The sequence below is a fragment of the Balaenoptera borealis genome (assembly GCF_965194805.1).
Source record: "Balaenoptera borealis genome assembly, chromosome: 15".
Classification (NCBI taxonomy): domain Eukaryota; kingdom Metazoa; phylum Chordata; class Mammalia; order Artiodactyla; family Balaenopteridae; genus Balaenoptera; species Balaenoptera borealis.
In genome coordinates, this window is record NC_138871.1 from 26,869,084 (window position 1) to 26,881,662 (window position 12,579).

Here is a 12,579-nt window from a genome sequence, read left to right on the forward strand (position 1 = left end):
AGGTGTGTGTACTAAGTGCTACAATATATTGACTAGGTGTGGACCAGGTGCAATGGTAGCAAGAAAGGACGGACCATTGGGTTTGGTCAGAAGGTGATTGTTAAATGAGTAAAAAGTCTACTAGTGGAGGGTGGGGCCAGAAGTCAGATTATAGTGAAAGAAGAAGTGGGTGTGCAGCATAAAGTAGTAGTTTTATATAATTAGAGTTTGGATGGGAGGTGTGATAATAGCTAGAATAGCATAAGGGTGTGGAGTAGGGTTTTTTTAGAGGATGATGGAGATTTGTACTTTATGAAAACACCTTTTATGCTGAGCTGTTGGAGAGAAGTAACTATGAATCTAAGTTGCATTTCTGAACCATCATCAAATGTAATCTTGGCTCTTCTAGGACAACATCAGGTGCAGGTGCTACCTCTTTCCTACAAGCCTTCCCTGACCTGGACATAAGCAATCTTTCCCCTAAGCGCCTTTGCTTCCTGGGTTGTAGAAAAGGAAAAAAAAAAAAAAGTACAGCCACCACCATTATGGTCCTTGTAGGGTTTATCTAGATAAGGAATCCTAGACTGAGTGGAGGTATGACATCTAAAATCACAGATCCTCTTGAATCCACTCCATTTCACTAGTAAAGAAGGCATAGGTGTGGACAATATGATTCAGATACACCTGGGTTCCAAGATAGCCGCTTCCCGGCTCTGTAGCCAGGGCCAAGTTACTTGAACTTTCTAGGCCACGGTTTTCAGGCACCTGATTGGGGCGATATGGGGAGCGGTTAAATGTAAAACACTTAGGACAGCGTCTCATGCTTTTAATATACAGTAGTTATTAAAAGAAAAAAAAAGACAAATGTGAGATTGGTTTTTCCTACTAGCCTGTCAACTGCGTGAGAACGCCAAATAAACACCGATCCAGTGGACGCGGCCCAGAGGGCCGACCCCAGGGACCAGCCCTACGCCACGCCGCGTTGAGATGCTGTGGGGCTTAACCTGACGTGGCGGGGCGGGACCTCCGGCGGAAGCGGAGGGGGAGGCACGGGCCGGTGGGTGCGGCTGACGTATCAGTGGTGTTCCAGGCACTGCGCGCGATCCTGGGAGGCGAGCCGGGACCCGGGCTCTGTTGCCATCTCTCCGGGTCCCCGCGACGCCCATTTCCGTGCAAGGATGGCTCGGGGCGAGCGGCGGCGCCGCGGGGCGCCGGCAGACGGAGCGCGGACCGCTGAGAGGGCGGCTCGGGGCGGCCCCGCGCGACGGGAAGGCCGGGGCGGCAGGGCCCGGGGCGTGGCTGCGGGAGCGGCTCTGGCCGTCGTGGTCCTGTCTCTGGCCCTGGGCCTGTCGGGATGCTGGCTGCTGGCATGGCATCGTGCGCGGCGGGCTGTCACGCTGCACTCCGCGCCCCCGGCGCTGCCTCCCGACTCTTCCAGCCCCGCCGTGGCCCCGGACCTCTTCTGGGGCACCTACCGCCCTCACGTTTACTTCGGCATGAAGACCCGCAGTCCGCAGCCCCTCCTCACCGGTAACCTGGACCCGGGGCGGGCAGGCAGGCGGGCACTTAATCTGGGCGCTCCAGCTTCGCGCCAGATCAAGGGTGGTGAGGAGTGGATCAGGAGAGTTATTAAGAGGGATGACCCTGAAGTTCTCGGCGACCCAGAGGGACAGGTCCCCTGCTCTCTCTTTGACTTACCTGGCCATTCTACCCCCAGGACTGATGTGGGCGCAGCAAGGCACCACCCCGGGGACCCCTAAGCTCAGGCACACGTGTGAGCAGGGGGACGGCGTGGGTCCCTATGGCTGGGAGTTCCACGACGGTCTCTCCTTCGGGCGGCAACACATCCAGGATGGGGCCTTAAGGCTCACCACTGAGTTCGTCAAGAGGCCTGGGGGTCAACACGGAGGGAACTGGAGCTGGAGAGTGACTGTAGAGCCTCAGGTCAGGGCCCTCAGGACACCCTTCCCCCAGCCCAGACTTCCTCCACCCTTCCTTTGCTGCGTGCAAATGCAGGATAAAGTGGGGGTTAATAGCAGGGGCTCTGAGCCTGGCTGCCTGGTTCGAATCTGCTGCCTGCCTTAAACACTTGCCTGTATGACCATCTCTTTTTACTATCTCTAAGCCTTGGTTTTCTTGTCTGTAAAGTGGAAATAAAAATAGTACGTAACTCACAGAATTGTAAGAATTAAAGGAAATAATATGTTGAGTTCTTAGCATAGTACATGGGACAAAAGTACTATTATTTCCCAGAGAACCCTGTGCAGAGCTCTTTATCTCATCCCACTGGTGCTTACTTTCAGTGACCCTCAACACTGCTAGATGTATGTTGTTTACTATGTTGCTCTCACCTGGTGTCCCTATCCCTAAGGCTGATTCTCAGGGGAGAGACTGCTAACCTAATGCTGTGTTTTTATGTCCTCATTGGTGTCCCAGGCCTCAAGTACCTCTGCTCTCCCTTTGGTGTCCTTGTTCTTCTATGTGGTAACAGATGGCAAAGAAGTCCTAGTGCCAGAGGTTGGGGCTAAGGGGCAGTTGAAGTTCATCAGTGGACACACCAGTGAACTTGGTGACTTCCGCTTTACACTTATGCCACCAACCAGTCCAGGAGATACAGCCCCCAAGTATGGCAGGTAACTGGGGGAAGAGAGTGTGGGGTGGTGGTATGGATGCTGACTTAGCCTGATTTCCATCTCCCCCATTCTACCCTCTTTTCACCAGGTATTTCCCTTCTCACCAGGCTCCATGTTCCCTGCATTGCCAACACTCTCCCATCCTGACTCCTGATCACCTCATGTTTTCGCTTTATAATCCCCACCACTTCCTCCTGAGTAATATTTCCTGTTTATCTTTTTCCTTTCAAGCTACAATGTCTTCTGGTCCTCCAACCCAGGACTTCCCTTGCTGACAGAGATGGTGAAGAGCCGCCTAAATAACTGGTTTCAGCATCGGCCCCCAGGGGCTTCCCCTGAACGCTACCTCGGCTTGCCAGGAGCTCTGAAGTGGGAGGACAGAGGCCCAAGTGGGCAAGGACAGGGACAAGGGCAATTTTTGATACAACAGGTGACACTGAAAGTCCCCTTTTCTGTGGAGTTGGTGTTTGAATCAGGCAGTGCCCAGGCAGGAGGAAGCCAAGCCCTAGAGCAGCTGGCAGGCAGCCTGCTGACCCAGGCCCTGGAAAGCCATGCTGAAGCCTTTAGAGAGCGCTTTGAGAAGACCTTCCGGCTGAAGGAGAAGGGCCTGAGCCCTGAGGAGCAGGCTTTGGGTCAGGTTGCCCTCAGTGGTCTTCTTGGTGGTATTGGCTACTTCTATGGACAGGGTCTGGTGTTGCCAGACATGGAGGTTGAGGGGTCTAAGCAGAAGGTGGACCCAGTCCTCTTTCCACCTGTCCCTCTTTTCACAGCAGTGCCCTCCCGGTCATTCTTCCCTCGAGGTTTCCTGTGGGACGAGGGCTTTCACCAGCTGGTGATCCAACGGTGGGATCCCCGGCTCACCCGGGAGGCCGTAGGCCACTGGCTGGGGCTGCTAAATGCTGACGGCTGGATTGGGCGGGAGCAGGTGCTGGGGGATGAGGCCCGAGCCCGGGTGCCCTCAGAGTTCCTGGTGCAACGGACAGCCCACGCCAACCCCCCAACTCTGCTTTTGCCTGTAGCCCACATGCTAGAGGGTGGTGACCCTGCCGACTATGCCTTCCTCCGCAGGGCCTTCCCCCGCCTGCGTGCCTGGTTCTCCTGGCTTCATCAGAGCCAGGCAGGGCCAGTGCCACTATCTTACCGCTGGCGGGGCCGGGACCCAGCCTTGCCAACCCTACTGAACCCCAAGACGCTGCCTTCTGGGTTGGATGACTATCCCCGGGCTTCACACCCTTCACCCACTGAGCGGCACCTGGACCTGCGGTGCTGGGTGGCACTGGGTGCCCGTGTGCTGATGCAGCTAGCGGAGCAGCTGGGAGAGGCTGAGGCAGCTGCAGAGCTGGGCCCACTGGCTGCCTCCCTGGAAGCAGAGGAGAGCCTGGATGAGCTGCATTGGGCCCCAGAGCTAGGAGTCTTTGCAGACTTTGGGAATCACACAAAAGCAGTGCAGCTGAAGCCTAGACCCCCTCAGGGGCTGGTGCGAGTGGTGGGCCGGCCCAGCCCTCGCTTACAATATGTGGATGCCTTGGGCTATGTCAGTCTTTTCCCCTTCCTGCTGAGGCTGCTGGACCCCAACTCATCCCGCCTTGGGCCCCTGCTGGATGTTCTAGCTGATAGCCGCCAGCTCTGGAGCCCCTTTGGTTTGCGCTCCCTTGCAGCAACCAGCCCCTTTTACAGCCAGCGCAATTCAGAGCATGACCCTCCCTACTGGCGAGGTGCTGTGTGGCTCAATGTCAACTACCTGGCACTGGGGGCTCTTCACTACTATGGGCATCTGGAGGGTCCCTGCCAGGCCCGTGCTGCCAAGCTCCACAGAGAGCTCCGCACCAATCTGGTGGGCAATGTGAGGCGGCAGTACCAGGCCACGGGCTTCCTGTGGGAGCAATACAGTGACCAGGATGGGCGAGGCATGGGCTGCCGCCCTTTCCAGGGCTGGACCAGCCTTGTCCTACTGGCCATGGCTGAAGACTACTGAAGGGGGAACATGGGAGGGGAGCCAGGCCTCTTAGGCCACTCTGGAGTCGAGGGACAAGGTCTCTCACTTCTGCCCCCAGCCCTCAGGTACCAGTGCTTCAAACCCTCCTCGGCTCATCTCAGGTGTCTCCTTACTGACATCCCACATAGCCCTTGAGTGAATGTGAATTCAGAGTCTATTTTTCTAAATAAATGGGAAAACCACGCCAAACTCTACTGCTTTTGCCAACTTTGCCTCGCCAAGAGGTCTTAGCTCAGTCCAGGCCTTAGGGCTGCCTGCTGTCCTTCAGAGTAGGTGGAAAAAGTGGCCATTGACTGTCCCCTCCAATCAAGTGCAATGCAGTAAGTTGAGCACTAGTCCACCCAAATCCACAAGCAGCTGGTTCACATCTCTTTAATGAGATCAAAGGCTCCTGTGTATGTCTTAGGAGATAGAGCTAGCACAGTCCCCCAAACACTGCCCTTCTCTTCAGGACTCCAGCCCTTTCAGACCGATTCTAGGAGGGCAGGGAGAGGCCAAGGAGAACTCAGGGAGTTGGGAGCAGGGCTGTTTCTGGTGGGCAAGTGAGCCACCCACCCTCCCCAAATTGCTTATGGGATGTCCCCTTCATTGGAAGCCAGCCCCACAGGAGAGACCTGGGGCACAGGATTTAGGGGCCGTGCACAGGGGACTGCTCCTCCACATCTGGTGGGGTGGCACTAGCCCTAGCCTCCTTGACTGGCTCCCCCTCACTGGAGTCAGGACAAGGGCAGAGCTCAATACCTGAGTCCCCAGTCAGGCGGCGATAGCGGCAGAAGGGTGGTGTGGGGGCAGGGCTCACCCCTGCCCCAGGCTCACCCTCCTGATGAGGAGGGTCACTCTGGTGGGAGGAAACATCTTCCACATTTGTTCCCTCTTGGTGGGCAGGGCAGCTAGAAGCAGAGGAGCAGCAGGTGCATTCACTGGAAGCAGTCGAGGGGCAGCCTGAGGCTGCAGTGTAAGGAGGCGGCGGTGTGCCTGGGCGGTGAACCACATCCTCATAGGCTGGGGGTTTGAAGGTGCTGAGGAGGCCTGCAGGAGAGAATGGCATGGTTGGTGGAAGGCAACAAGGGGTGGGGTGGTGGTCTCTTTCCTATTAGCAAAAAGTGTGCTTTGAAATGTTTGAAAAGGGAGTGTGGGATGAATCAGGGTCCTGTTTTGGGAGGGACCACTGGTAGTGAGCCCAGAGCCTCAAGTCACTCACGAAGATCAAGCAGTGAACCGGGAGGGACAGGGCCAGCCCCATGGCATGCCCCGTGGTAGGCCAACAAGTTGATCTCACGCTGCCGCTGCTGTTGCTGCAGCCGGAGTTTAGCTCGTCGATGGCGGAAGGCGCAACAGCAGCTAAAGAGAATGAGGACAGTCCAGAGGAGCCAGAACCCTGCAGGAAGTGAGGAGGGAGAGTCTTAGATACCTCCCAGGCAGAGAAGGGTCCTTGAAGGCTGAGGTCCAAAGGCAGGTGGGCAGAAGGACCCAAGAAGAGCCCTCTTGAAGACTCACACCAGAGCTCATAGTAGTAGGTGCAGCAGCCAGTCTCCCCGCAGCAGTGACCACTCTCACAGAGGTAAGGCTGGTTGTTCACTCCTGGGCACAGCTCTCGAAGCTGGGAGCAAGGAGGCACTTAGAACCAAGGGAGGTTCCAGCCCAAGGCACTGTCCATCCCCAACCCCTGCATACACATACACAATCCCACCCTGTGAACCAAGTTTAGCTCATAGAAATCTATGGGGAGAGGGAAGAGTGATGCTGAGAGGAGTGTTCCAAATCTGAAGGGCTGCCAGCATGGAAGAGGATCTGGAATAGCAAGAGTCAGTCTAGAGACCAAGATTAAGATGCAAGGTGTGGACATACAAAGAGGCAGATTTCAGCTCTGCATATAAGAGACTTATCTCATACTCAGGTCTGGCTCCCCAGGGTGTTTTCTGTTAAGGGAGTATTTTGGCAGAAGCCAGAAGACAGGCTGAGCTATCTCAAAGTCTCAGACAATGGGTAAGGAGTTTAAGGTAATTTCCAAAGCCGTTTTCATCATCACTCCCCATGGTCTGCCAATTCCCACTCCCAAGCTGGATCTTTCCACCCCTGGGTCTCAGGCTTCCTAGGGTACAGGAGGGTCAGTGTGAGACCCAGAGCAGGGCTCCCAACCAGATGGGATTGCTGCGGGTGCTAAAGGATGGCATCCAAGGCGCGAGTCTGGAGTCCAGCTCTTCTCCAAATTGCTCCCTCAAGAGAAGACGCTGCCAGACTCGGTTGTGACAATAGGCACATAGAAAAACATCACAAATAACAGTTGCAAAACAGAGGGAGCCTCCCTGGGGCCTCGCTATGCCTCTGGTCACTGAAGAGCCACTGCAAGCTTCCACTGCAGCCACGGGATGGGGGTCTATGAAGCTGCAGGCAAAAGTCAACTGCATCTACAGTACATTACAAAGTTTAGACAAAGAGTGCAAGGAACGTATCTAGGAACTTCGCAGTACCTTTGGCTCCGTGAGTTCCTCCCCCACCCCCCAAAAGGCAGGGACAAGGAAAGGGGAACGAGAAATAAATGGCTGTCGTGATAGGCTTTTGGAGCTGTTGGGATACCTGCTGTTGCGGCACCCGAAGTGCCCCCCAGTCCTCCTCGCTGCCGTTCCCGCCGCTGGCCCGAGCCATGCCTCCGCCTACAGCCCCCTGAAGGCCACAGTCTCCTCTACCGCCAGCCACCCCGCCCCTGCCACCTCTGCCGCCACCGCCATGGTCCCTGCCCGGCCCATCTCCGCTGCCTCCACCATCACTCCGCGACCGGACCTTCCATCCAGCGAGAGCTCTGCCAACTAGCACCCAGGTTGTTCCGTCCTACCAATCCACATCACCCTCCGACAGATGGGCCAATAGGAAAGATCACAGGCTTCTCCCTGTGACCAATCTACAGCAGCGCCTCCGCCACTCTCCCAGACAACAAGAGCTTGCACAGACAAAGAGTGGGGTAAGGTTCGACCCATGGCCCTGACTGACAGCGACAACAGCCAATACGGACAACAAAACAGGCTTTGCGTTATCAACCAATGAACGGCCGTCCAGAACAGCAAAGTCCCCGCTGATTGGCTTGAGCCCTATTTTCCAGATGACGCCAAACGCTTAACCACGCCAGGTAATCCTCCTGGAAGAGGCAGGGTCACAAATGTCGGCTGGAGTCTGGGCGCGGGCTGGCTACCGTTCTTGGGCCTGGTGGACGTTTCCCAGGCGTCGACGCAAGCTCCGGTGGGGGCAAGATGTGTGTACGCGGAATTGGCCTACCCATACCCCATTACCCCAATTCTGTACAAGTCAAGGCACTGGATGAAATTTAATAGGGTGGGGAAGACACTGAAAGCCGGGGACAGAGGAGAAGGCACAGAGTCCAGATTGGGTGAGGGCCTTAAGAAGCCAGAAGTGGGGATCCGGGGCCCTCAGGCCCACCCAGCCGCATCTGCAGGTTGATGCGGTAGCACTGAAGGCTGCAGAGTGCCTGGCCTGTGCGGGAGCAGGCATAGCGGCGCGGATGTGGACAGCCGGGGACAGAGCACCGAGGAGCAGGGGCAGATGGGGATGGCCGCTGAGACACAGGCGCGGGGGCGGGGACGCCAGGTGGGAAGGAAAGGGTGGAACCTTGTGCCCCGCTGCTGTAGCGCACCATGGGGGCCGGGGCCGCGGCCCGCCCTCCCCGCCTCTCGCCCCGCGCGGCCCCTCGGCCTCCCCGCCCGCTGGGCGCCACAGTCTTGGTGAGGCGCTCAATAGTCTGGTTCTTGTGCTCCTCCGCCCGCCGAGCCGCCTGCAGCCGCCTCTTCCGTGCCCGCTCCTCTCGCTTCAACAGCATCTCCTCGGTGAGAGCAGGGGCCGGGCAGCCCCCAGCCACAGGTAGTGACAGAATCGGGGAAGGCTGACTTCGAGCCTTCTGCAGCAGAGCTCGCTAGGGAGAGACGGAAGAGATGTCAAAATAGAGAAGTGAGGTCTGCCTGAACGGGGGAAGGGGAAGAGGGGACATGAAAAGCAGGGTCTTGAGGAGAACAGGCCTTGAGAGAAGGGGTGAAATGAGCACCCTCTCCAGGAGCCCTTAATACTGCCTCCTCTCAGGTCTCCAGACTTCCAGCTTTAGATCCTTGACTCTCAAGGGGAAAAGTATTAGTAATGTTACCTTCCTGCCTTGTGTACCAAAACTCTGTACCAGCTCCCTGGAGGCTTTTTTGTTGTTGTTTTGAATCTTTTAATCTCAATGGATAGCATCAATTGGATAACTGCTCAAGCCAAAAACTAACGGTTATCCTTGATTCCTCTCCTTCCCCCAACAAGTGTCTGTTTCCTAAATATATCCAGAATCCATCTGATTGTCTCCATCTCTACCATTTCACCTTGGTTCAAGCCACCACCATCTCTTACCTACTTCAACAGCTTCCTACCTGGTCTTGCTTCTATCCCTTACCACCACTAAGAAACCAAAGAAATCTACTGGAATACAAATCAAATACATCACTTCTCTGTAAACAACCCTTTTGTGGTAGTCACACTTATTCTTCTCCTTGAACATGATTAGGCATGTTCCGCTCTCAGAGTTTTTGCCCCTGCTGGTCTCTCTGCCGGGAAAGCTCCTCTGGTATTGTAAATGTTATCTCTTTAGAGAGGTCTTTCCAGACTACCCTATCTAATGTTGTTTCTTTTCTACTTCTTTCTATTTCATCACCCTATTTTTGTTATAAACCTTACAGTTTTTCGAAATTATTTATTTACTGCACAAGAATACCAGCTCCATAAGAACAGAAACCTTGTCTGTCTTTTCTCCACTGCTGATATCCCTGCTGCCTAGCAAAGTTCTTGGGACATGGAAAGTTCTCAATATAAATTTGGCAAGCAAATAAAGAATGAACTAACTTACCTGTCGAGCAGTGAGCAGCCGTTCATTGATCTCCTTCTTGAGATCTCCATTGTCATCCAGCTCCCCCTTCTCCAAGGCATCCAGCCACCTTTGTTCTTCCTCTTCCTCCTGACCCCCTAAGGCCCCGGACAAGTCCCGCAGTGGGGAGGGGGACAGATTACTGTCTTCATCTGGAAAGGAAAGTTGGAGAGCTAAAAGTGGAATTGTTCAGATGGGGAACCCTAATTTGGCCAAGTTAATACTGGGACACGCAAAATTCTCACCTTCCTCAGAACGAACCCTCTTCCCTTAACCAGGTATAATGAGAAACCCAGTTTCCCCACCTCCAGACCCTTCTCACCCAGCCAGGCACGGTACTGCTCAAGGGGGACTCCTTCCACAGGTTCCTCTTCATTGTCCACAACCATAAGGGGAGAGGGTGAGCGAGGACCCTCAGGGATCACAGTGAATGTAGGAACACTGCAGAGAAGCAACCACTCTGTAAGCTGAGCCAATTGTCTCCTCCTGCTCAGTACATCCAGCCTTCCCTACACCCTCTTGGGTTCTTGCTGCATTAACCTGGGCCCTGCAGTCACAGCGTCCATTCTCTGTCTTCTGAAAAGCGCAGCCAGCTTCTGCTTCTATCTCTACCTGCTCCTGAAGTCCCCCAAGTAAAACCTCGGCTCTCTTGGCCTCACCTTTTGGTGCCCAGGACCTGCCCGCCCAACTTGATTTTGAGTTTGAGCTGGGGCTTGGCAGGAGACGGCTGCGTGGGCCCAGCCTCCTCTTCCTGGTAGTGTTTCTTCTTGTGTTTTTTCTTGTGCTTCTTGTGCTTTTTCTTGTGCACTCCGTGGCCGTGGGCACCCGCCAAACTCAACTCCAGGGCTTCCCCTGCAGAAGGAGAGCCTGTCAACGGTGTACATCAGGAGCGGGTCAGGGAAAGCCCAGAAGAACCCAATACCCCTGAGGGGTCCTACTCTTCCCGCGGTATTCGCTGTTACCATAACAACAGCCCCGCCTTTCTCCTTCCCACCTGTGGCGAAGTACCCAGGAAGCTCGGAGGAGCAAGAAAGGGACTCCTTTTCTGCGAAGGCCTAAGTTGCTTTATCGATCCGCGCTTACCCGGCTCAGGGGCCTCCATAGCCCCAGAGGTGCTCCCGCGCCGCCACAGCTTACTCATGGGGTCCTGCAAGGAAAAGGGGCTGAAAATAATCGGAACACAAGCAGACATACCTTTTCCGCCCCACGGAACAACTTATCCCAGCAAATAACCGGGTACTTCCGGTGCGTAGCAACCATGCTTGTGCGGGGCAAGCTTTGCGGTTAAAAATCCTCCGGAAGAAACAACGCTCCTTCCAACAAGGGTTCCGGGCTCTTTGAGACCGGGAGCGGTCAGAGGGCCACGGCTTTCTGCTCGCTCCGCATCCAAACAATCGAGATAAGACGCGCGGGCGATTCAATTATTATTACACTCAAGCGTGATGAACGTATATTCCAGACCAAATTCGGGGCTAGGCTATGAGAATACAAAGATGAATATGAACACTTCTCTCCGCCTTTGAGGAGCTTACAATTTGGTGGAGTACGTAAGAAAGTGTATTGCCGGCAAAACGGCAGAAGGGCTTAACAGCACAAGTGCCCTACCAGCAGGGCAAATGATATTTAAGCCTAAATTCTATATCAGTAGAGAAATGGATAAATGAATTATGGTGCATCTATCCAATCTGGAACACAAAAGCTAAGAGCTGATAAGTACTTGGTAAGATTGACATGGAATTTATATCCAAGTGGGTAATAGCATTGGAAACAATCTAAGTCTGCCTCTAAAGAAAAACCAAAATAATTTGGTACAGGGATTTGATACATCCATACAGTGGGAAGCTATGCTGCCATTAAAAGAAATGAGGCCCCAGAAGGCTACCCAAGAAACTGGTGGCAGCAATTCCAATGGATAGTTGGGAGAACGAGGGTGAAGGGACTTATTATTCATAATATACCCTTTTGTGCCTATTGTACTTTGTCTAAAACATGTATGTTTTACCTAATTAAAAAAAAAGGAACAAAGTAGATCTGTATGTGCTGACATATGAAATAAGAAAGGCAAGTTTCAAGATGAAGTGATCCCATTTATTTTTTAATTTTTTTAAATTAATTAATTGGTTATTTTTGGCTGCACTGGGTCTTCGTTGCTGCCCAAGGGCTTTCCCTAGTTGAGGAGCGCGGACTCTAGGCACGCGGGGTTCAGTAGTTGTGGCATGCAGGCTCAGTAGTTGTGGCGCCCCGGCTTAGTTGCTCTGCAGCATGTGGGATCTTCTGGGACCAGGAGTCAGACCTGTGTCCCCTGCATTGGCAGGCGGATTCTTAACCACTGCACCACCAAGGAAGTCCTGTGGTGATCCCATTTAAAAAGGCATAATATGCTACTACATTCACAGAAAAAACATTAAGGAATGTATACTATACTGTTAACGGTGATTACCTTTGGAAGCTGGGGTTGGGGAAGTTTCACTATCTAGATCTGTAGTGAATTTCCTTTCCTTTCCTTTTCTTTTCTCTCTCTCTCTTTTTTTTCTTCATTTAAAAATACTGCTTAGTAAGTTTTGTAATGAATTTTCTTACAGCCTATATATCACATTTATAATTAGAAAAAAGCACTGTATATAATATATATGGGATACATGTCTGAACAAGGTAGCAATAGTGAACATAGTAAGGGAAGAACTGATTCAAGAGACATTTCATTGATGAAATTTAAAGGAATTGATGAACAATTATATATGAGAATTCAGGAAGAAGTCAATGTAGTATAGTGATTAAGGTTAAGAGAATGAACTTTGGAGTCGGAGAAGCCTATTATCAAATTCCAGTTTATTGGCTATGTAACCTTGGGTTCACAGTTATTTAAGCTCTCTGAACCTCATATTCCAGCTCTGTAAAATGGAATGAAGTAGTGTCTCCTGCATAGGATTCTTTCAAGGAATAAAGCAAATCAAGAATGCAAAGTACCTAGGGTAGTATCTGGCACATAGTAGATGTTCAAAAAGCAAACAGCAACAATAATAAATGACTTCTAGGGACTTCTTTGGTAGTTCAGCAGGTAAGACTCTGCC

At 53.1% G+C, this 12,579-nt stretch overlaps 3 protein-coding genes across 4 annotated transcripts; 1 reads left to right on the forward strand and 2 right to left on the reverse strand.

Annotated features, from left to right (window-relative positions):
- Nucleotides 1-64: 64 nt before the first annotated feature.
- MOGS (mannosyl-oligosaccharide glucosidase) lies at nt 65-4,802 on the forward strand. Its single transcript, XM_082356565.1, has 4 exons — nt 65-1,509; nt 1,697-1,923; nt 2,416-2,612; nt 2,844-4,802. Exons 1-4 carry the CDS (start codon nt 1,158-1,160, stop codon nt 4,585-4,587), a joined length of 2,520 nt encoding a protein of 839 aa, XP_082212691.1. The 5' UTR covers nt 65-1,157; the 3' UTR covers nt 4,588-4,802.
- A 164-nt stretch (nt 4,803-4,966) lies between these two features.
- Nucleotides 4,967-7,675, reverse strand: WBP1 (WW domain binding protein 1). The gene is given in 5 exon segments (XM_082356638.1): nt 4,967-5,257; nt 5,260-5,637; nt 5,810-5,986; nt 6,106-6,208; nt 7,186-7,675. Coding segments are annotated over 5 exon segments (807 nt in total). The 5' UTR covers nt 7,255-7,675; the 3' UTR covers nt 4,967-5,177.
- Nucleotides 7,676-7,908: 233 nt separating this feature from the next.
- Nucleotides 7,909-10,748, reverse strand: INO80B (INO80 complex subunit B). 2 transcript variants are annotated; one of them, XM_082356604.1, is made up of 5 exons: nt 10,592-10,748; nt 10,168-10,360; nt 9,831-9,949; nt 9,491-9,660; nt 7,909-8,530 (listed from the first exon to the last, which is right to left on the reverse strand). In XM_082356604.1, exons 1-5 carry the CDS (start codon nt 10,698-10,700, stop codon nt 8,000-8,002), a joined length of 1,122 nt encoding a protein of 373 aa, XP_082212730.1. In that variant the 5' UTR covers nt 10,701-10,748; the 3' UTR covers nt 7,909-7,999. The 2 variants fall into 2 exon arrangements, with proteins under 2 accessions (XP_082212730.1, XP_082212729.1); XM_082356603.1 differs by having other exon boundaries at nt 10,168-10,375; nt 10,592-10,726.
- Nucleotides 10,749-12,579: the final 1,831 nt, after the last annotated feature.

Coding starts and splice junctions, on each gene's coding strand:
- MOGS (XM_082356565.1), top strand. CDS start 1,158: ATGGCTCGGGGCGAGCGGCGGCGCCGCGGGGCGCCGGCAGACGGAGCG. Junction 1,924..2,415: donor GAGTGACTGTAGAGCCTCAG/GTCAGGGCCCTC, acceptor TTGGTGTCCCAG/GCCTCAAGTACCTCTGCTCT. Junction 2,613..2,843: donor ACAGCCCCCAAGTATGGCAG/GTAACTGGGGGA, acceptor TTTCCTTTCAAG/CTACAATGTCTTCTGGTCCT.
- INO80B (XM_082356603.1), bottom strand. CDS start 10,700: ATGTCTGCTTGTGTTCCGATTATTTTCAGCCCCTTTTCCTTGCAGGAC. Junction 10,376..10,591: donor TATGGAGGCCCCTGAGCCGG/GTAAGCGCGGAT, acceptor CACCGTTGACAG/GCTCTCCTTCTGCAGGGGAA. Junction 9,661..9,830: donor GCAGTACCGTGCCTGGCTGG/GTGAGAAGGGTC, acceptor TTTCCTTTCCAG/ATGAAGACAGTAATCTGTCC.